At 55.2% G+C, this 22,250-nt stretch overlaps 5 protein-coding genes across 5 annotated transcripts; 3 read left to right on the top strand and 2 right to left on the bottom strand.

The window, feature by feature from the left end:
- Window positions 1–20: 20 nt before the first annotated feature.
- ColSpa_10818 (eukaryotic translation initiation factor 3 subunit E) lies at window positions 21–1,421 on the bottom strand (the record flags this gene model as incomplete). Its single annotated transcript, XM_049277030.1, has 2 exons — window positions 21–935; window positions 1,023–1,421. The coding sequence occupies 2 exons, from the start codon at window positions 1,419–1,421 to the stop codon at window positions 21–23; spliced, it is 1,314 nt and encodes a 437-aa protein (XP_049132987.1).
- Window positions 1,422–2,010: 589 nt separating this feature from the next.
- ColSpa_10817 (54S ribosomal protein img2, mitochondrial) lies at window positions 2,011–2,580 on the top strand (the record flags this gene model as incomplete). Its single annotated transcript, XM_049277029.1, has 2 exons — window positions 2,011–2,364; window positions 2,488–2,580. 2 exons carry the CDS (start codon window positions 2,011–2,013, stop codon window positions 2,578–2,580), a joined length of 447 nt encoding a protein of 148 aa, XP_049132986.1.
- A 615-nt stretch (window positions 2,581–3,195) lies between these two features.
- Window positions 3,196–6,143, bottom strand: ColSpa_10816 (SWIRM domain-containing protein YOR338W; the record flags this gene model as incomplete). The annotated part of the gene is made up of 2 exons (XM_049277028.1): window positions 3,196–4,809; window positions 4,887–6,143. The coding sequence occupies 2 exons, from the start codon at window positions 6,141–6,143 to the stop codon at window positions 3,196–3,198; spliced, it is 2,871 nt and encodes a 956-aa protein (XP_049132985.1).
- An 8,969-nt stretch (window positions 6,144–15,112) lies between these two features.
- Window positions 15,113–17,793, top strand: ColSpa_10815 (CTP synthase; the record flags this gene model as incomplete). Its single annotated transcript, XM_049277027.1, has 9 exons — window positions 15,113–15,187; window positions 15,340–15,396; window positions 15,458–15,509; window positions 15,813–15,942; window positions 16,002–16,106; window positions 16,415–16,541; window positions 16,590–17,156; window positions 17,207–17,632; window positions 17,686–17,793. The coding sequence occupies 9 exons, from the start codon at window positions 15,113–15,115 to the stop codon at window positions 17,791–17,793; spliced, it is 1,647 nt and encodes a 548-aa protein (XP_049132984.1).
- A 1,709-nt stretch (window positions 17,794–19,502) lies between these two features.
- Window positions 19,503–20,753, top strand: ColSpa_10814 (putative methionine--tRNA ligase, cytoplasmic; the record flags this gene model as incomplete). The annotated part of the gene is made up of 1 exon (XM_049277026.1): window positions 19,503–20,753. The coding sequence occupies one exon, from the start codon at window positions 19,503–19,505 to the stop codon at window positions 20,751–20,753; it is 1,251 nt and encodes a 416-aa protein (XP_049132983.1).
- Between the last annotated feature and the right edge of the window lie 1,497 nt (window positions 20,754–22,250).

Here is a 22,250-nt window from a genome sequence, read left to right as displayed (position 1 = left end):
AAAACACCCGTCTCCACAATCTATTTGGAAACGGCGGCGGTGAGCACCTGGGTGCGGAAGAAGCCGCCCTTGGTCTTCTCAATGACCTGCTGGTAGACGTTGTTGGGCGGGTGGTTCATGATGACGGTGCCCTCCTGGGAGTCGATCTTGGCGTCGAGGCGGGTCTCGCGGATGAGGTTGACGATCCACTTCTCGCCGTCGTCCGGGTTGAGGCCGAGCTTGGCCGACAGGTCGCGGATGTTCATGCGGCTAAAGATCTTGCAGTAGCTCTCGCAGATGAGGTGGCGGGCGGCGTCGACAAAGGCGTCGGACGACGACATGAGGAAGAAGTCGGCGCGGCAGACCTCCTCGGCCTTGCGGAGGGCCTCGCGGGCGGCGTTGAAGTCGTGCGCGACGTACAGGGCCGAGACGAACTCGGTGACGGGGTCCGAGTACTCGTAGGCCTCCTGGCGGACGTAGCGGATGACGTCCTTCATCTGCTTCTGGTGCAGGGACGAGTTGCGCGAGCGGGAGCGGCCGGTGATGACGGCGGCGATGAGGTAGCGCAGGACCCACGGGCAGGCGGTCTGGATGGTGTTGATGTAGGCGGCGGAGAAGAAGAGGTCCAGGATGGGCTCGCGCGCGGCCTCGTGGTTGAAGAGGGGGAACAAGGCCCAGTGGACGAGCATGGTGCGGTGGTCGAGCTGGGCGCGCGGGTTGTTGAAGAGCTTGCTGTCGATGCTCTCCTTGACCTTCATGATCTCCTCGACGGCTGAGTCCCAGTTGGTGGTGAGGATCTCGGAGGCGAGCTTGCCCCAGGTCGCCGAGGCGACGCGGTCGTTGTCGGTGGACAGAACACGGAACTGGTACAGCAGCTCGGCGGCGGCGCCGTAGTTGCCGCAGCGGAACTGGAACTGGCCGAACTCGTAGAGCGCGTTGACCATTTCGATGGTGACCTAGCATCAAGTCAAGTCACGTTAGCCCCTCCGTTTGCTTCTCCATCTTTTCTTTCCCTCGTCCAATGACGGGAGGGGGAAACGTACATCGTGGTCCTTCTTCAAAAACTCCAAGTTGGCAACCTTGTCGCTGCGCAGGGCGCCGACGACGTCCTCGCGGGTCAGCAGCTCAGAGATCTTGGCCGTGTCCTGCTCGTACTTCTCGAGCTGGGCGATGACTTCGTTGCGCTTCTTGGCGTACTCGGCGGGGGCCTCGCCGCCGCCGTTGAGGTCCTGGTACAGCTGGGCGACGTAGTCGGCCATGTTGGTGTCCTCGAGCAGCTTGATCTTGCCGGCCAGGATCTGGCGGGCCTTCTCGTTGTCACCCTTCTCCTCGGCACGGCCGGCCTCGAACTCGATCAGGGGGAAGACGAGGTGGCGCGACAGCTGCGACGCGAGCTTGGGCAGGATGCTCTCCTCGCCGAGGGCGGCGTAGACTTCCTCCATGATGGGCGGTTGGTGTGTGTGTGTTTAGGGAATCGGGGAAAGTAGACAGATGTTGCTGTTTTCGATATCGGAATCGATCGTCGAAATCGAGGTATGGAGTCGTCGCCTGGAGGGAGGGGGGGTGTGTGTGTCGTCGGCCGTCCGGTTCGGGGTGCTGCGCGAATCGACTCTTTGGCTCTCGAATCTTTTCTTACGCTGAGGGGCAGAAAGAGTTTTGGGCATTTTCGCCAAACAGCAGAATTGGTGGGGGGTTTCGTGCCGGGGTTTTCCCGCTCCGCCTAATTCACTGCTGTGTCGCTGCCCACCCGGGCCTTGCCTTGCTGTGACTGCGTGGCCTGTGGTGGTCGGTCTGTGCTGACGTAAGACAGGCCCCTACCTCCAGAAAGATTGTGGAGAAGGACCAACGTCGAGCGCACAGGCCAAGAGCACGCGAAAACCGTCCCGAGCTTCAACCGGCGCGAATCCCTTCAGCCAGCGAGAAACCTTTGTAGAAGGGCCCTCTCCGTCCACAGTCCCGACCGCAGCCTCGCGCTACTAGAAGTATCCGAACAACTCCAATTCGAGCCGCCGACATACTCTATCCTCCAAAATGCGTTCGGCACTCACCTCCACCGCCGCCCTCGTCCGGCCGAGCATGTCATCCCTCCTGATGACCCCCAGAACGTCCGCCTTCCTCCCCTCAATACGCTTCTCCTCCACAGCCGCCGCCGCCGATGCCACCTCCTCTACCTCGACGACACCAAGGCCGTACGTCATCGGCCTGACCGCCGGCAACCAGTACCCCGTCTACGCGCGCACAAAGGCCGCCGGCTCGTCCAAGTTCACCATTGTCAAAAAGATTGAGGGCAACAAGAAGGCCTTCGCCCAGGACCTTGCCCGCGAGGCCGGTTTCCCCAGCGAGGAGGTCAAGCTGAACCCCGTGACGGGACACGTTCAAGTCAAGGTGCGTCCGGTGTTCTCTCGTTTCCCTACCGGGACGTCTCATGGCGTGGCCCAGTGTCGTGATGCTCCCCAGCCGTGCCCTTCCGTTGGGATACCTCCCAGCTAACAACACTCTTTTTCACAGGGCTTCCATGTCGATAAGGTCAAGGAGTGGCTGAACAACACGCTAGGCAACTCTGCCGCCGCAAAGTCGTCGACAACTGCCACGACGGCATAAATATCAAAAAAGTTTGGCGGGGGTGAGCGAGGCTGAATAATCAAGAAACGAATGTATCATACATACCATTGGGGCAGGAAAAAGATTTTGACAGGTGCTCCAAGCCAAGGGCATGACTCAAACTTCGTAGAATACCAAAGCCGGATTCTATGGCAAATGTACTATTAGGTCCTAGAACGGACATTCAATTACCAAAAGTCTATATGCAAATGACCCAACGTCTCAAGGTGAAATTTGTTGGTTCAGTTTCATGACGCAGCAATCGACACATCTTTGGTATCCAAACAGTCTTTGGAGGTATTCTGCATTGCCGCATTATATATACACCTATGAAAGAATGGCTCCCTGACCAAGCAGCCTCGCTCCATGCTCCCAGTAAACTCCCATCCACTCGCCAAACGTCTCTTTTTGGTTACAGCACTCGTACAATATCCGCTTCATACTCGAGAGTGAGCGCCGAAGATTTTAGGCACAGAACTCGCCTGGATACACCTCCCCGGTGAAAGATTCCGTCTGGTATCAGCGACCGATCCTGCGAAAAGAAAAAAAAAACCGGGGGCGTCGACTGTCTGTCGATACCATGCAAAACTTCTAAACATCGTGAACGGCAAAGTCTTAAGAGTCCAACGATGCGTAAGCTGCGAGGTTCTTGATGACGCCATCCTTCGTCCATTCTGGGGATCGCATCAGCATCATCTTGAACAGGCTTTCCTCAGAAGGTAACGAGTCCGCGGGAACGGACGACTTGGGATCGTTGGGATCGCGGGCCTTCTCTGCTAGTCGCCGCAGAGTCGAGATACCCGAGGTCGCAATGTACACAAGCCCCGTGTCCCGGCCCGCAGGATCGCCTTGGCCACTTCGTGTCTGCCATGGCTGCTCGAACTGGGCTCCCAAGACCTGCACGAAATGGTACAGGGCTTGTGCAAACCCGTTGCCACTGGAAAGCCATGACCTTGCAACGCCTGTCTCATACCCTGGAGCCAGCGACGCAAGGATGTCTGCAGCCAAGAGGCCCTGCATCAACCACGGCTTGCGATCCTCAACGAGGCGGAAAAACTTTTCGGGGGTCTCGATATGGGCCACAGCGGATTCCGGTGACTGGATGGGAACGACGGTGGTAGCGAGAGCAAAGGACCGCGTCAACAAATCGTACTGCGGGGTGCTGCTGGCTTCCATGGCAAACAGCATCTTGTAATGTGTCCTGTTTGGCTCGTCTCTAGCCAAAAACCTGGCCAGAGCGTCCACGGCATGGAATGTATATGTGTGAACACCAGGCTGATACGGCGGGAAATAGAGCTTGTCATCCACAAAGGTCGGCCCGGGTGCCGGCGCGAATGCCAGCAAAAAGTGTAGGAGGCACAACGCCTGCTCGCGACCGGGGATCTCAACTGCACCCGCGATGTTAGACAAGAGGATTATAGCATCCTTCATGAATTCAAGCGTGTTTGCGTTCGTCCGGAAGAGCATGTTTCTGGTTCCGAGGTACCTGATAACAACGCACAGGAACTTGATGACCAGCTCATCGCCAAGCACGAGATGGTTCTCATTGGAGGCCTCTGGGAACGAAAGGTTGCGGAGGATGGTGATGACGCAGGAGAACCGCTCGACGGCTCTGTCAAGCTCGTACTCGGGGGATCCAAACTTGGGCAGCTCCTTGACACCCATCTTATCGGTCCAACAGGCGCGCGCAACGTCCTCGTAAGGGGTCAGCTGGATGTCAGCTGAGGCTTCTTCTGTGTTTTCCACAAGCAGATCCAGCTGTTTTTCGGCGCACTCGAGAAGTGCTTCGATGAGTTCTTCGCAGTACTTCAAGTGAATGTGCAGTGCCTGGTGCTGGGTCGCTGTGACAGTCGCAAGGGTGTCGAGGGCAACCCGGACTTCGCCATGAATGCCAGACTCCAAGCTCCGCGTGAGGGCATGCAGATCAACATACCCAAGCTCGTACGGAGGGGGGATATCAGGCTTCAGGCCTTGCAGTTCCAGGCCCTTCAAGTCGAACGCCCTGACGTTGATTCCGCCGTACGTCTCAAGAGGGCGGGCGCTCGGCGTGTATTCGTCGGATTCCTGGGCCAATCGCAACATGCGAGGTTTGATCGAGGCTGCCATCGGATTGGGATCCATCCCGGGAGGCGCGGCAATGGGGGCATTCCTCCGCCCTTGACGGATGCCGGCGACGCTGAAGGGAAGCCTTGGGGATGGCCCGGTGTTGGCTCGACGCTTCGGGACAAGCTATTGCGTGCGTGACCTTGCTGCGCAGGTGCTGGGGTATGCGGTCCTGGTCCTTGAGGAGTTTGGAAACCGTTCACGGACGGAGGTGGCCCGCTGAAAGACCCTTGCTTGACGGGAGTCTGCACTTGAGGGGGTATGTTCGGTTGGCCCTGCGGCATCATTTGCTGCTGAGGCGGCATCTGACCTTGCGGTGACATCTGCTTCGTGGGAGTCGACTGAGGCTGGGCACCGGGCGGCATAGGTTGACCAGGCTGGCCGGGCATGCCTGGCTGGTTGTGTTGTTGCATCATGCGCTGCCGGCTTTGCTGCGCTACCCAAGCCTCCTCAAACCGGAGAAGATTTCTTTCGTAAATCTCCTTCAACATCTGCGGTGCCTGGGGAATCTGGCCAGGGTGGAAGCCAATGCTGTTGGACACATGAGGCCATTGATTGCTAGCAGTTGTAGGCTTGTAGCCTCCCTTCGTCTGTACAGATTGAAACAGCGTGAGGAGGTTGACGGGACGGTTGCCGATGGCCGGGTTGGGGTCGAGCTGTTGGCCCTTGGCCGCCATGAAGTTGTTAAGGGACTTCATGAAGGATTCAGGATTGGATCCGGGCATCGGCCGTTGCTGCGGCTGCGGTCGCATGGCCCCGGGGGGCATCTGGCCGTTGGGCATCTGCATTGGCTGCTTCGGTATCATACCGCGGCCTTGAGCCATGTTCTGCTGGGCCTGCATCTGAGCCGCCATCTGCATGTTTTGCATGCTTTGCATGTTCTGCATATTCTGCATGTTCTGCATTCCCTGCATCGTCCCTTGCTGTAATTGCTTTGCCAAGCGCGCCTGGTAAGCGGCCATCTGTTGCTGCTCCATTGGGTTTCGCGGTTGCATGTTGGGAGGCAACATCTGGTTCGGCATCTGTCCCATATGTTGAGGCATCTGTCCCATCTGCTGGGGCATCATGCCGGAAGCCGCCATCGCGTTCGGGTTCGGAGAGGGTCGCGCGGGTGATGGCGAAGGATTGAAGTTGGGATTGTAGCCCTGCGGCATATTCTGCATGTTTTGCTGCATGTAGTGATTCGGTTGAGGAGTGCTATGTTCGGACGGGTTCGGTGACGCTTGGGGCGCGAACTGTTGCGCGCCAGGTGAAAAGGGATGTGGTGACGCGGTCGCAACTCGCTGAGGCACACTGCCGGGCCTCAGCTGGTTTGCCATGATGGGCGATGGTGTCGCGTTGGCAGAGCCGTTGGGTTGGAGATGGGGATAGGGCGAGGGTTGGCCTTGTGCCTGTTGGGGCATGCCGGGTTGATAGCCGGGGAAGGTCTGGGGCGTTTCGGAGCGCGACGTCGGCAACATGCCGGGGTTCTGCCGTGGTGAGCCGGCGAGGCTGTCTTCGCGCGGGCGAGGTCGCTTCGATGGAATGACCGAGTTTGTTTGATAGGCGGGGTTCTGGAAGGATGAGGGTGAGGCGTTGCGCATTTGGCCATTTTGCATGGCGGCCATCTGCTGCTGCTGTTGTTGCTGCTGCTGATGTTGCTGAACCTGCTGTTGCTGGGCCTGCTGGGCCTGTTGAGGATTGGCAAACTGGGCAGGGTTGAAATGGGCAGGGTTGCCCATGAAGGCTGAGGGATCCATCATGGCTCCGGCGGCATTCGGATCGTTCATGTGTGGGAAGGCGCTGCCATTGTGGTTGGGGACCGCGGGCTCGTTCATCCAGGTGCTCATGGTTGTGGTCGGCTCGAGCGACCCATCGAGCGATTACTGGGAAAATTAGCGACTGCAGTAAAATGAGCCAAAGTCCATTGAGATGGAGCAGCAGACGGATGGGATGGCAAGTGACACGGCGGTGGGTTGTCGCGATGCAGACTCGTCGCGCGTCGCGGTTGTGTGTGTGGTGGACGTGGTGCGTGGTGCGTGGTGCTTGGTGCTGGGGGGAGCGAGCGAGCGGACGAGTAGCGGGTGTGTGGGAAATCAGCAGTGGAGCAGCCGCTTTTGGCCGAGGTGCGCTGGGGGTTTGGGCTGGGCACTGGCGCCGGGCTTGGAGGAGAGAGAGAGAGAGAGAGCGAGCGAGAACAAGAGAGATGGACGGGGAGAGACAAGGAGGACCGGGCTTTGACTGGGCCCTTTGGGGGGGCGACGACGGGCTGGCGGAGGAAGGCGGCGCGCAAGGGGACTGGGCAAGAAAAAAAATCCCAAGGCGAATAAAGGGAAAAAGAGAGACAGGGTCCCTCAAGGAAGAGAAGCGCGACGCAAGAACAAACCAAGAGCCGACAAGATAGACAGGCCATCGAAGCGCGTCTTGTAAGCTAAGATTTCCCTCGATTGCCTAGTCTGATACAGGATTGGGGAGTACAAGGAATAGAGGTGAGAGAAAAAAAGGCAAAGGTGGATGATGCGAAGCCTGCAGCGCCAGAAAATCGCGAACTTGCGCGGCCACAAAGCATCAACAGCAACGCACGCCAACGGCCATCAACCATCAAAAGACGGCATCGTTGCATCAAACAACGGTCACGAGACAATTAAAATAAGACCTACAACTTTATCGGCGGCCCGGGGGTGATCGGGATGGGGGTGCGAGGATTGTAGAGAAAAAAAAAGGGTACGACTTTCGGGGCGGCGGCGGAGGGAGACAGGACAGGTTCGGGTCGGAGTAGGACAGGACAGGACAGGACAGGAACAGAGAGAAGCAAAGGCAGAGCAAGCGATGGGGGGGATCAGCGGCAAATGCAACGAAAGGCTGACGAGAATGAAAACGGCCTGGTCTTACCTAAGGAATGCCACTCGAAGCGACTGACGACAAGGCACCCGAATCGGAATCAGGCTGGCTGGATGTCTATCTGTCTGGATGCGCGATACACTCTCTCTGCTTGCTGCACAGTAGCTTGGAACTGGAGTCGTCGGGTTTGAGGAGGGCGGTGGGTTGGTGAGTGTCTTCTGCGAATGCGAGAGTGGGAGCGAGAGTGAGTGTGAGTGTGAGTGTGTCCTGTCCACACCTCAGCTGCGTGTCCCGGTGTCTGTCAGTCAATGAAAGTCCTCCCAGTTCCAGCTTGTCAAATCAGTAGAGTCAGTCCAGGGGCAGTGCTGATGTTGGCGCTCCACTGGTTTCATCGTCCAGCGCCAGAAAATGCTCAACTACGCGAAGCCAGTCCATTTACGGCCTAGCGCCACATGGACCTCGTGTAGGCGAAGAGCGTGGAGTCTACCGATGAGCCAATCAGGTGTTTTCGTTAGTGCCATCATAAGGCGTGGACAGCTTGTGTTAGTAGCACCGCCCAAGAGTGTTTCATCCGCTACCAGATTGTCATCCACTCCATACCGCAGGCGTAACGGTGACTCCTCCCCTTCCTCGTCTCCGCCAGAAATGCTGCTCCGTGTGGCACCAAGTCTCCGATTTGCTGCCCACTGATCGTTGCCTTGCTGATAACTATCTTCGTCTCCGTCTACCGCTAGGTCTCGGTTATCGTGTCCGCTGTCGGATTGTTCGTGATCTCCCTGTCGCTGTATGGCCTTTTCTTCTTGTGTTCTTGCTCGGCAAGCTTTCTGGCGAATGCCTGTGACCCCGGCTGAGCCTAAGTATTTCTCCCCAGAGGCTAGGATACCACCCCAACTCTCCAAGGCCATAAGTGACAGACCGTGGTAACGATATCCTCCTCTTGACTCGTGGCGTAAGTTTGCGCAGCACCCAAGACTTCTTGAGGCAAAAACTCGCTCAGTTGGCTGCTATTATGACAGCCACTCTCCACCTCGAAAAGTGCCGTAGGTTGTGATGAAATAGCGGCATGTGCTCACTCGAAAAACAGCCATCAGGTTGGCTCTGCGTCTCGTCCGGAGTTCGTCTAGGCCTGAGCGCTTGCTCAACAACAAAACGCCGCTGGGGATATGCGATAAACTCGTCCACTTGGATGATGAATGCTCAAGACGAGGGACGGGAGGGTAGACGACCACCAGGCTACGGTGCTTGACGACTGCAGCCCGCAGCCAGAACAGAGAGGATAAAGAGAGATGTCCAATGCCCGGCAAGAAACATGGCAGTTGACAATCGGCCGAGGCAAAACATGAGGGGCTTATCCCGTCCAGTGATGCTGGTTGCACAGCAGTGCAGCTCCGAAGAAACAGGGTGGAAAGAGGCAGGCATGACGGGTAGGGCGAGCGACGGAAGATGAGACGGCGTGATGATTTGGATACCGCCGAAGTAAAATGGCCAGCGTGGCCTAGCATCCAGCTCAGTAGATTTGGCAGAAAGTCCGACTGCGCTTCGCAGTCCACAACGCGTGGTGGTGAGTCTCCCCATCGCCATATTCCGCAGGGGTGTGTTGGAGCATATGGCCACCGGTGTAAGTGGGGAGGCGCTGCTGAGTGCAGAGTCTTGGGACGAATGAGTGGTGGCCCAGAGGAGCGTAGAATCCATGTTCGTTGGAGCAAATGGCTTGGGAGTAGGAAGAGCAGGTGAATTGCCGCGCATGTGGCCGTCGTCGTGCGAGTAATAAATGGTGCATCTGGAGGCTGCCGCTGTCGTTCGTTGTTCATGGTTGATTGCTGCAGGATGCCCCGCCAATGAAGCCCGAAAGAAGCCAATGCGGTAAAGGCGCATCCTTTCCAGTGACATGGCTCAGGTCGAGGCGGCCGGCCATACACCTCCTCGTCGTAGTCGCCCAACCCCCGGCGTCAATGATTGATGACCGGCCAGGCCACGTCTTGGTCACCATTGACTGTAGCGATTGCCAGTGGGCTTTCGTCGGCGTGTGTCTCAACTCCCCCCTCTCTCAGCGGCCGGCAGAAGCGAGACAAAGAATTGTCAAACAATTGCGTAGCGGCGGTCTTGAGTGAGGAAACGAGCAAGCAATACCAGCATTAGCTGATAGATTTTACTGAGACGGTGCCACGGTAAGGCAGCCTGATAGTATAGGTAGTAAAGCGTACCTAGGTGTAGGGTCCGGGCTGCACTCAGGGTTTGTTTCGTCATTTCTTTGGCGGGATCCCATGTCTGGCGTGGTCTGGCCTGGCCCGGTGCCGGCCCCGTCATGGCCACGGCCCGCATGGCTGGTCCTGGATGGCCTTTCACTCGTGCCCGCGCTCGCATGGTGCTTTGGTGTTGTGTCGTGGTGGTGCTTGAAATTCCGGGTCGATTGGGCTTTGGATTTGGCCCATCTTTCGCAATCCCCCCCCCCCTTCTCCCTGGCTCCTCGTTGTCTGTGTTTCCCTACGCTGGGCAGAGTGACACCGACTGGAGCATAAAGCCAGACGGTTCGCCCAGTAATGGTTGTTAGCGGGCTAGCGATTCTCGCTCATCCGGGGCCAAAAACGGCCAAGGACCCTGGTCGACCCCGTCCGTCGAGTGGCTCCGGACAGCCCATGACTGTTTCGAGCCTCTGCTGCGGAAGGATGTCTGCCCTCTCTGCTCTAGTCGTCTCCTGCTCGGTCGGCGTGCTTCTGGGAGATGGGGAAACGTCGTAAGATTTCCCTCACTCCTCGAGAACTGGTTTCCCGCCACGGTGGCCTCTCTGAAAATGCGCGTATGCCGTCTGGTTGTCGTTGTAGTCGAATTGGTAGCACTTACAAGGCCCCCGAACGGTGGGAAAACGGTGCTGAAGCCTGGGGAGGGGCCACCGTTTCTAGGTCATTGAATGCAGAAGTTGACGGCGAAAGGGGCCGCGAATGAGCAGCAACGCAGACTCGCAGAGAGACCAGAACAACAAAACCAGCTAAACAGCAAGAGGGGAGGCAGAAGAGAACGAGGTGAGGGAAAATGTGAGAGAAGAGGAGGAAAGGGAACGGGGGGCAGGTTGGGCGATTTATGTGAATAAAGTACATGACGGATGTACCTCCGTTCAGTGTGTGCTCCAGTCTACAGTACATACAGTCCACACCTTCGGTGCCGGTGACTCGCTCGATCGACCTCACCTCACAGTGCCTTCCTGCCTCTGCTCCTACCTCTCTCACAGTGTGCCGCCCGCCCGTCCCTTCCCTTCCCAGCGCCAGCAAAACGGCAGGTACCCCCCGATGAAGAGAAGAGCCGGGCCATTCCTTCCCACACCATCCGCATTCTGCCCCTTCCCTTCCCTTTGCTCGTGCGAGTGGTAGGTACCATTGCCTGGCGCCTGCTTGCTTCGTTAGAACGCCTGATGAGTGCAAATTCGAAGTTGGGAAGTCGCGGGCATGTCTGTGTGTAGGTACGGTCGTGGGGGAGGGGAAAGGTTGGATTGTGGCATTTCCAAAAAGGTGCCCTCCTTCCTGTGTCGATGCCATGGTGTACCTAGGCATGTAAGGCAGTACAGTACCTACATACTTGGGCTCAAAAGGCGGCAAGTCCCCACCAGGGAACAGACAAAAGAGAAAGCCTTTTTTGGGGAAATCAAAGGCGTGGGAATCGGTCACCTCCTCGCCCGTTCTTGATAGACGCCTCATTTGGTCCGTACGACTAGACGCACCGCACCCGTCCATGGCCCTCTGTCCGTCCTGCTTCTCTCCTTTCTTTCACCTCCTCGGGATCCCCATGTCCGCCATCGGCTTCATTCGACGTTCGACGCCTGACACACGGCATCGTTTTCTTCCCATCATCGTCCATTTCTCCTAACCCACGTTACCTCAAGGACGGACGTGTTTGGGCTCCTCATTCACAGATCAGACTTGGGGCCTTCGTTCCATCCGTTCACCCTTCACTCGGAGCAGTATCCACGGGTGCCCCCTTTTCTCCCCGTTTTACATTATTACGAGAAACATGCCCTCGAGCAAAATGTGAATTCCTGCCTCATCTCATCTCGTCGCCTTCTCCGGCCTTTTTTTCCCCTCGCCGTCCTCAATCTCACGCCCTCGGAAGAATACCCACTCCCACTCAACCCAGTCCAATCTAAACCCCGTCCACGGCGCACGGCTTTGCCACGCTGGCTGAGTGTTAGCTGACTGGCTGCGATTGCCAAACTAGCCGGCTGCCCTAGGCTGGCACATCTTGTCTCTGCCACGCACTCTCCAGGGTGGTGGTGGCTTCGAATCCTCCTCCATGTCTCCTTGTGTTTTACCTTTTCTTGTCTCACTCTCCCGGGTGGGTGGAATGGATGTGCTTCAGCACCTTCATCTGCCTGGATTCCCACGCCGTGTACTCATTGTCTCGTTGTGCTCTTCGGCTACCCATTCAAGTTTTCATTGCCGTGCCCCAAGGTACGCGCGAGCGAAGGTTGTCCCCATCCAAGGATGTTACCAAGTCCAGCACCGGCCCCATCCGGGAGATGATGGGACGAGAGACGAGACGTGGATGAGCTGCTTTTTGTTCACCAGCTTTTTGTCCCGCTTCACACCAGCAATCCTCAGTCGAGGCGAACAGGGCTCTGAGGATTGTGCTGCTTCTTCTGCTCGACCCTGTACAGCCACCGTAACTATGCCTTTACCAGAACGCCAGAGGATAGTGACCTGTTCTCACGCAGTCCAGTTTCTGTCTTGCTTCGCCTTGATTCGCATTGGCTTCACCGCTTGAGCCGATTCGGGCACATGCCTGGATGGATGCCAGTTCCCCCCCACCTTTGTTGGTGCCATGGCCAAGCACCCAAGATGCCGGACCGCCTGGAAACCCCCGTCGTGTACGTCTCGTCATCTCGACGACCCCTCTCAGCAAGCAAATGCACTCGCGGCCTGCGTTGAATGGACGGTGCGAACGCTGGGTTCGATCTAGGGAATTCTTCCTCATCACCGCTGCGTCCGGAGGTGCTTCGATGTTCTGAGCACCATCTGAAACCAGCCGCGGCAGTCATTACCTTCTCCTGGTGGATGCAGATCTGTCCGAGGTAGGGCTGGCCATCCATTCATCCCCAGGCCCGATTCTGGCCAGCGACGCCAAAGCTTCCGCGCCCGCCAGCCGGCTTCGATCTCATCGCGGCCCACCTCCCTCCCATGAACATGACAACCTTTCCTACTTGCCGCCATCTGGTCTTTGGCGCTCACGCCCATTCCCGTCGTCGGCAAAATCGTGACGGCGGTCAGAAACGACCTGGCGTCATTTGCAGTATTTGTCGCTGTATCAAGTCTAACCCCATCGTATGAGCATTCATCAGTATGCTAATTACACCAAAGAATCGGTCGTGGGCTGAGCTATATTTCGGCCAAGCCGGGAATAGCATGTCGGAACGAGATTTCTGCCCGCTACACTGACCAGGAACCAACGCAAATTCACCAGCTCGCCTTGGTAGATTGTTGGCACAAGATTGCAGATATCCGTCTCATGACAAGCCCAAGCGCGCCCTGTATGGCAACGAGAGGGACTTGAGTTTGCTTCCGTACCTGCCAAAGAATTGCATGGCATCACATAAACATTTCAAGCAAAGTTCGTTGAGTCGTGCCTTGGACAAGCGTGCGCCCTCCTCGTCGATCCCTGTTCGTCCTCATGCCCTCCCCCCTTCTTATCCTCCCCCTTGTGTCACTGTCCCGTTACGAGCCCTGTACAACCGCCCTGTGACCAATCTGCAATGGGCTGGTTTGAGCGGAACTTGTCTAGCGCAAACGTCGTCTCCACTGCTTCTGTGGGGCACAGACCTTCCACGGCGCCGTCTACTTGGATGCCCGACATTTGCTGTTGGTTTTGTTGCTTACCCCCGTCTGCCATTACAATGTTCCTCTGCAACCTGTTGACAAGTATAGAGGATTGAATTGGCTTAAGGCTGTCATCGACTCGGAGCTATGGCATAGCGGTTTTTTCACTGCAACACAGCAATCTCGAAGAGGGTTGTCAGGCCCATATGTCAAGTCATCATGTGGTGATATGCCGGCAACTTCGGGCCGGGTACCCTTTCATCGTCAGCTTAGCACCGCAAGATGAGCCTCGTTTTTGTCAAATGACTTTCTCTGAAGAGCGCATATATTCACGTTTGAGTGATGGTATTTTTATAGACATTCCATGCCTCCTACTCGCCATCTTCTATTGGTACATATACCACATGGGCAGTCATAGATTTGACCTATAACCTGTCAGCAACTCGACGCCAGCTAGCCTATCTGTCTGCAGATGAATAAACACATTCACTTCTTGACATGAAGTCTTCCATGTCATTTGGAGTCCTGGAAAGTCCGGAAGCCTCCTACCTGGACTCGTCAGCAACGCGTGCTTGCGCTTGTTATGGCTTAGACTGCGTGGAACTAATTACGAGATCCAAACTTTTCGAATAGCTTACATGGCCTGCTATATGGCGCATTACAGAGCCTTTGAAGGCGGTGTTTCCATCATCGTCAGTCAGCCGGATTGAAGACATGCCGGCTACTATGGTGGAGCAAGCTTGGCTTCAACTTAGATGGCGACTGGTGATGGTGCGACCTTCCTCAACATCAATCAGCGTTTTCAGGAAAACACATGATGCAGGAACACTATGATCTTTCGTAGCACGGTACAATGAAGTTGAAAATTACATGATTACCTCTGGTCCATTGTTCATCCTTCATCCTTTTCATCTCATCGAGCTCGACCGGCAACATCTTCTAAAACGAGTCACTCTCTAAACAATACAATAGAGGCCAGCTCCAATATTGGCACAGCTGCATTCGCTATGCTTCTTTCACTTTCCACCATGTATCTTCTCTGGCCTTAGCTGAAGTCTCAGAAGGCAAATAGCAGTCACTGCTTCTAAGGCTAGTGATAACAGCAGCTCGTCCTCTTCCGCAAGCTCTTCGGCATTTAATCATACTCTATGTTGGTTTGCCGTTTTCTTCTGAGGTCAGCTTCACATTTGGGTAGTGGTAATGGTACACATATATAGGTTTGCTGTGTGTGAAATTGCAAGACTATATGATGTCAAGTTTCAAAAGTAAACTAATTACTTGGTTTCAAATGAAATGAGTCCCATAACAACGGACTCTGCGGTAACGAATTATAGCTTTCTCTATAACAAACGATAGAGCATAAATAATTACAAGCATAACTGTAATGCTACAATTCCACGTCTTTCCAATGCAAACCTGTGTGTTCCTACGTGCTTACTTGCTAGTAGGATCAAGCTTGGTGAATTCTGTGACCTCTGTGAGAATCCATTGCACGTGAGTAATGTGGCTTGACGTAAATCCAGAGTGTGGCTCAAATCCACTTTACACGACCGGCCCACGGGCCACTTTGGCATGGAAGGTGGTGGTACCGGGGTCGGCCCCCCGAAGCACTGCCTGTTCATGCGTTTATCGATAACCAAAAATTTCTTTACCTCCGACCGCGTCGCGTTCCGCCCTTTGACTCTTGACTCTCTTTCTTCCCTCCCCTCCCCTCTATCAAAAAGAGTTGAACGCCACCGACAACCTCCCCTCCGTTGAACGTATACGAAGACCACTCCCCAGACTTTTTTTGTTATAAACCAGCCATCATGCGTTACGTTCTCGTCTCAGGCGGTGTCATCTCTGGAGTGGGCAAGGGCATCATCGCCTCTTCCACGGGTCTGGTGTGTATCCGAACCCCTGTTAAAATTTCCTTATCTACCGAAGCCCAAGCCTCTGGGAATTGGCGGGGTGTACCGTGGATGACGGAACATCACATGCAGCCTTTCATGAAGCAGACAATGCTGACGGATGCCTTTTCTTCCCTTGTGAACAGCTTCTCAAGACCCTGGGATTGCGTGTCACTAGCATCAAGATCGACCCGTACCTGTCGGTGAGTGAAAATCCTCCGTTGAACCCCTCACACTGTACCTGTGATTGACGATGAATTATAGGTCGATGCTGGTCTCATGGCCCCCGCCGAGCACGGCGAATGCTTTGTGGTTCGTAACCTGCTGTCCTCACTTTTCGATGTTGTCCCGGGAAAATGGTGCAAGTGCCCTTCATCTCTCATCCCGCAAGAACTGAGACGATGGTGGATCCGGGACTCTGTTTGAAGCCATGACTCAACAGAAGACGCTGACCATCATCAGTTGCAAGATGGCATGGAGGTCGATCTTGGTAGGTGAACCTCCGTCAAGCAACAGACTCTAGATATTCCCGCCCCTATTTGGGTTGGCGGGAATCGCAGTTGTCGCCATTTTTACATCCAATCAATCGCAAGTCTCTGACACCGAGGCTCGTACACAGACCTGGGCAACTACGAGCGCTACCTCGCCATCCGTTTGACCGGCGAGCACAACATCACCACCGGCAAGGTGTACAGACATGTCATCGACAAGGAGCGCCGCGGCGACTATCTCGGAAAGACCGTGCAGGTGTATGTTATGGGCTATTGACTGACCTGTGTCCCCGAATGTTGTGCTGACGGAATGCAAGCGTCCCCCACGTCACTGATGCCATCCAGGATTGGATTGAGCGCGTGGCCAAGATCCCCACAGACGACTCGGGCGAGGAGCCGGATGTCTGCATTATCGAGCTTGGGTACGTTTTCCTGGTTTCCCGCCTCCCCTAGAGTCCCGCAATCTCTCTCTCTTTAGGGCGACCTTCCATTATGCGCATTCCATGGGGTTCGGACGGATTAGGCTAGGGGCTAACATGAATCAACAGAGGCACAGTTGGTGATATTGAAAGCGTGCGTATCTCGGGATTCCAGCTCGGCCTCGAGCACCTTTCGTGTTGCGTCCGCTAACTCGTATTAGATGCCCTACGTCGAGGCATTGACTCAATGTATACTCACTCAACTCACCCCCTGACGAAGCAGTTACTGACTCCTGAGCAGTGCGCCACAGAGCAGGAAGCGGCAACTTCATCCAGATCCACGTCTCCTACGTCCCCACCATCCACGGCGAGCAGAAGACCAAGCCCACACAGCATGCCGTGAAGACGGTCCGCAGTTACGGTCTTGTCCCTGATATGGTACGGCTCCGCGGCATCCACTGATCCGTCGTTTGCTGACACATGTAGATTGCTTGCCGTTGCGAGCAGCCTCTCATGGAGGCCACGGTCAAGAAGATTGCCCTCCTCTGCCAGGTCGATGTGCCCCAGGTTCTTGTCGTCCGCGACATGCCCACCATCTACCAGGTCCCCCTCCTCCTGGAGGAGCAGAACCTCATTCCCTGGCTGCGCAAGGCTGTCAACCTCGACGCTCTGCACATTCCCCAATCTCGCATCGCCGAGGGCGAGGCGCTCTGGAAGACGTGGGCGTCCGTCGTCAGCCGCCCGACTGATGGCGAGATCAACATTGCCCTCGTCGGCAAGTACGTCAAGTCTCAGGACGCCTACCTGTCCACCGTCAAGGCCTTGGAGCACTCGGCCATGTACCTGCGCAAGAAGCTCAACATCTGCTGGGTGGATGCCGAGCACCTTGAGCCCCAGGCCAAGTCCCAAGACCAGGCTCAGTACCACAAGGCGTGGCACGATGTCTGCACTGCCTCCGGCATTATCGTCCCTGGTGGCTTCGGTAACAGAGGTACCGAGGGTATGATGAAGGTTTCCAAGTGGGCGCGCGAGAACGGCACCCCCTTCCTCGGTGTAAGTTAGCCCGTCATCCCCTCCACTGCCTCCCACCTGACATTCGACAGGTCTGCCTCGGTTTTCAGACCGCCATTATCCAGCACGCCCGCGACTTCCTCAACTTCCCCAACGCCACGTCAGAGGAATTCGACGCCTCGGCGGAGCACAAGGCCGTCATCTACATGCCCGAGATCAGCCGCGACAAGCTCGGCGGCACCATGCGCCTGGGTCTGCGCCCGACCGAGTTCCAGCCCGGCAGCGAGTGGTCCAAGCTGCGCGCTCTGTACGGCGAGGCCGAGTCCGTGGAGGAGAGACACCGCCACCGCTACGAGGCCAACCCGGCCTACATCGAGAAGCTCACCGAGGCTGGCCTCAACTTTGTCGGCAAGGACGAGACTGGCGAGCGTATGGAGATCTTTGAGATTAAGGACCACCCGTACTTTGTCGGCACCCAGTTCCACGCCGAGTACCAGTCCAAGGTCCTCAACCCTAGCGTATGTTCCCTATGCCCTCACGCTCTATGGTATGTGAGCTGACACCAGAACAGAGACCCTACCTCGGCCTCGTCGCCGCCAGTGCCGGATGCCTCGACCAGGTCATCAAGGAGCAGCTTGCGGCCGCCAAGCAGGCCAACGGCGCCAAGCACGTCGTCTAAGACGGCGCTTTGCCTCTTGCACTAGCATTCCTTTATTTTATTGCGGTACTTCTGAAAGATGGATTACTTAACCGAGCGAAAACAGGTTTTATAAAGTAGAACGCGGGCGGGCATGAGATTTCGTAATTGGGAAACTCGGTTTGGGGTGTGGGGTGTGTTCTTCACGGTAGAGATCATTTTTTTCACATTTGGGCTATCCAGAAATGAACCAACAAAAACAACTCATGACTTACGCGTGTCGTTCAATACGGGGGAATAGATTGGGGACCAGGGAGGCATTCTCGGCGCGGCGTTTTAGTACTTGAAAAATGCATTCTAGGGTGTCTTTTAGTTACGAATACTAAGGGGAATTGCTCTCATTTGAATTTTCGGTGGTCTTTGGGCGCGGAGTGATGTATCTGAGCCTCCAAGCCGTGAACCGTGATGCGGATGAGGCTGTCTCCACCGGTATGGAATTCCAGTGGTTGGAGTCGGCAAGATTCAGCACCCGCTTAGCCAACGTGACGACCCTACTGAGCTAGTATGCCGCCAAGTCAGCGTGCTCAACAACTGGAGCCACACTTTATTTCATGGCAAGAGATCTGATACGCACCATGTCAACACTGGACGACATCTTGGAGGCAGAGAAGTTCGAACTCATATAGATGAGAAACGCCTCTCTCAAAAGTGTTCGCTCGGCTACAGTCATAATTCTCCAAAATAAGACCCACCAAGTCAATATCTTACTCACAGACGCCGATGTCATACGGCTCCCTGCTTCCTATCAAATCAGGGATGGGTTTGAGGCGCACCTCGCCGTCAAAAGTCCAACCCTTTTCCTCCGCTATCAACTTCTCATACCAACATTGCTCTTATTCTTGGCTTCAGAGTCTCACTCCAAGATTATTGATGTTTCCTCCAATAGGCACAGAACCAGGAGTCTAACAAGACAGTCATCTGCATCTCGGTAGGCCAGGAATACAGCTGTATTATGGCATACTCGCAGTACAAGAGGACCAATATCAAAATGTCCAACAAGATTGAGCGCCGCTACGAAACTCAACTGCTCCATGGGATCTCAGTCGCCCCGAGGAAATCTGGTCCGGCTTCATGAAGGAGGTTTTGACAGACTTCCTAGACTGACACCAGAAGGCTAGGAGAAGATTGTCGAGATCTGAGAGACATCGCGCCTGCTTCTATCCTAGATGCGATAGAAAAGGAGTGGGAGGTCAGAGGCGGAAGACACCTGTGGATTGTGTTGAGGACGGTTCTGTCCGGCAGGGTGCTGCATCAGAGGTTGAATACGCCATCCAGACGGTTCATAAGAAGGAGAAGGACAGGCTTGAGACCAAATCTTCAGAGCTTCTGGGGTTGATCCATGAAATTCGAATGCTCTCTCACCGTCCATACACGACTAAGTGATCAAGTACTTAGGTCGCTTATATTGTTCCCCACTCAAACCTATGCCGTCTCTAAGTGCACGCTGCTTGCAGTGAGTTTGAAGTAGTAGGAATTTTCAACATGCCTTACATAAACAATTGGTGTTCGTGGGCAAGCCAAGACAGAAAGTATGTTGTCTCCCTACACCTTCCCCCCCGCTTCTTGGGTTGATGCGAGATCGGCGCACATCCGGAAGCCCGGTGTGGGCCACGGTCCGAGCCGAAACTGAGGGACAAATGTTCTCAACACTCAGATATTTTCTGACAAGACCTGACTCTGTCAGAGCAAACATGGCCAGTCCCGCTTCTCCCACAGACTATCAGCGTCTCGACGCCTGGATTGACGCCCACTTCGAGGAGGAGGTGGGCTTCCTCCAGACTTTGGTGCGGGTGCCCACAGACACTCCGCCCGGCAACAACGCGCCGCATGCCGAGCGCACCGCCGATCTGCTTCAAAGCTTCGGCTTCGCAGCCGAGCGCCACCCGGTGCCCGAAGCGGAAGTGTCCGCTTACGGTATCGAATCCATCACGAACCTGATCGTGCGCCGTCGTTACGGCGCTGGTGGCCGCACGGTGGCACTCAACGCTCACGGCGACGTGGTGCCGCCAGGCGAGGGCTGGACGCGCGACCCTTACGCCGCACTTATCGAAGATGGCGTGCTGTACGGCCGGGCTGCCGCGGTCAGTAAGAGCGACTTTGCGACCTTCACTTTCGCGGTACGCGCGCTGGAATCACTCGATGCGCCGTTGCGTGGCTCAGTCGAGCTTCACTTCACCTACGACGAGGAATTCGGTGGCGAGCTGGGTCCCGGCTGGCTGCTACGCCAAGGTCTGACCAAGCCCGATCTGCTGATTGCCGCGGGCTTCTCGTATGAGGTGGTCACAGCTCATAATGGCTGTCTTCAGATGGAAGTCACGGTTCACGGAAACCAGGCTCACGCCGCCATCCCCCACACCGGCGTCGATGCCCTGCAAGGCGCCGTCATGATCCTCAACGCACTTTATGCCCTAAACGCAGGCTGTCGTCTGGTGCGCTCGGAGGTGGAGGGCATCACCCATCCTTACCTTAACATCGGCCGCATCGAGGGCGGTACGAACACCAACGTCGTACCCGGTAAGGTCGTGTTCAAGCTCGACCGCCGCATGATCCCCGAGGAGAACCCGGCCGAGGTAGAAGCCGAGATTCGCCAGACCATTTCTGACGCAGCTGCCTCAGTGCTCGGGATATCGGTGGATATCCGTCGTCTGCTGCTCGCAAACTCGATGCGGCCGCTCCCCGGCAACAAGCCGTTGGTGGAAGCGATCCAGACGCATGGCGGAGAGGTCTTCGGCGAGCCGATCCCGGCGATGGGCACCCCACTCTACACGGACGTACGTTTGTACGCTGAGGCCGGTGTCCCTGGCGTCGTCTACGGCGCGGGCCCGCGTACCGTACTGGAGTCTCACGCCAAGCGAGCCGATGAGCGGCTTCAACTTGATGATCTCAGGCGGGCCACAAAGGTTGTCGCACGTAGTCTGCGTGATTTGCTGGCTGGGGAATAAGGACTCGTAAGCTATATGGCATGTAGCCGAGACAGTCTCTGCCATCGACAATTAAGTTATTGACTGAGGAGTGAGTTCTGTTATCTAGGCATTACAATGTATGGAGGAGAAATCAATAGTGCTTAAAGGATGGAATTTAGCACCCTTCCCACTTGTTTGCTATTCCCGGCTCCACAACACACATTCTTTTCGGGTTGAATGTCTGTTGCTGTGCCGCTTGACTGCGTCCGTATTATGCAAAAAACATTCTGCGAGAATTTACTCCCATGAGGGTTTACACTGCACGTATTGGCTGATAGAACGACCTTATCCTCGGCTCGTGATAACGGATTGAATCCAGTGCGGAGTCGTTCTCATAAAGCACAGTACCTTCGGGCCAACTCCTAACTAACCAACCTTTACTGATATATCTTACCTCCCTAATTACTACCATTCAATAGTGAGATGACAGCCAACCCTCAATTAGTTGACTAGTGAATAAGGACTCGTTGCATCATACAATCCATGTCGGAACCACCTGAGAATGTCACCACTCCGACCCAAGGTCAAGCTGGGTCCACTGTGTTTCAGCAAAGCTGTAATTTTTTGGAAGACGTGAAAGTTGGTCGCCTTGACTTCCTTTTGTATGAATTTGGGACTAATTTAATGGCAGAAGCGATTTGAGGAATCTCGCCCAGAGGTTTACGCTGATGCCACAAAGGTTCTCAGTAGCTCTTATCTAACATCTAAAGAAGCAACAGGCGATGTGGACGGAAGAGTGGCGGAGGTGCATGAAATTGTGAAGGCATTGCTTTATGGCCACCAAGATCTGATTGAAAGATTTGAAAGCAGCCTTCCACAGGACTATCTTATTCGTCGACGGAACATACCAAAACGCGACAGCCACGAGACCTTGTCTTAGACATTCAATTCTCGTGATCGAGTTATTGTACCTAATGAACTAGGAATATATCCGAAAATATCACCATTCCAAACATCACTCTTGTCGTACCGCCATTTTAGTCTTGGTCAAGCCTTTTTTAGTATAGTTAACGACAGATCATCTGTCAATATAATGAGCAGCTCCCATCCACCCAACTGTAGACCTATCAGACTCGACATTTAGATCTGCCTCACCCCGATATGTGCAAGACATGCTTGCCAATTCTGCTATGCTACAAGATTACCTAAGTGTACCCTAGAGAGACGTTTTTGTACCCGCCCAGTTTGATAGATTGAGTCCACTGCAATATGCAGGGCGGTGACGTTGAAAATTCCCTCGAGATCAGGCCACCACTCCGCGAGGTGTTATCTGACATGCCTGCCAAACACAGCTAAATTGCTCTTGGGATCGGTCGAATCCTCGTAAACATAGAAGGACTATTATTAAAAATCAATATTAATACCAAAAACACCAACATTCTGGGTCTCCGTAGACGAAAGGGGTCTTTGGCCGTCAGGAGGGCTTTGCGTTTTCTGGCCATTCGTTTACGTACGTGACCACAACATCGAGCTATA

The sequence above is a fragment of the Colletotrichum spaethianum genome, assembly GCF_022836535.1.
Source record: "Colletotrichum spaethianum MAFF 239500 DNA, contig39, whole genome shotgun sequence".
Lineage (NCBI taxonomy): Eukaryota > Fungi > Ascomycota > Sordariomycetes > Glomerellales > Glomerellaceae > Colletotrichum > Colletotrichum spaethianum.
This window is presented reverse-complemented; position numbering and strand designations above follow the sequence as displayed.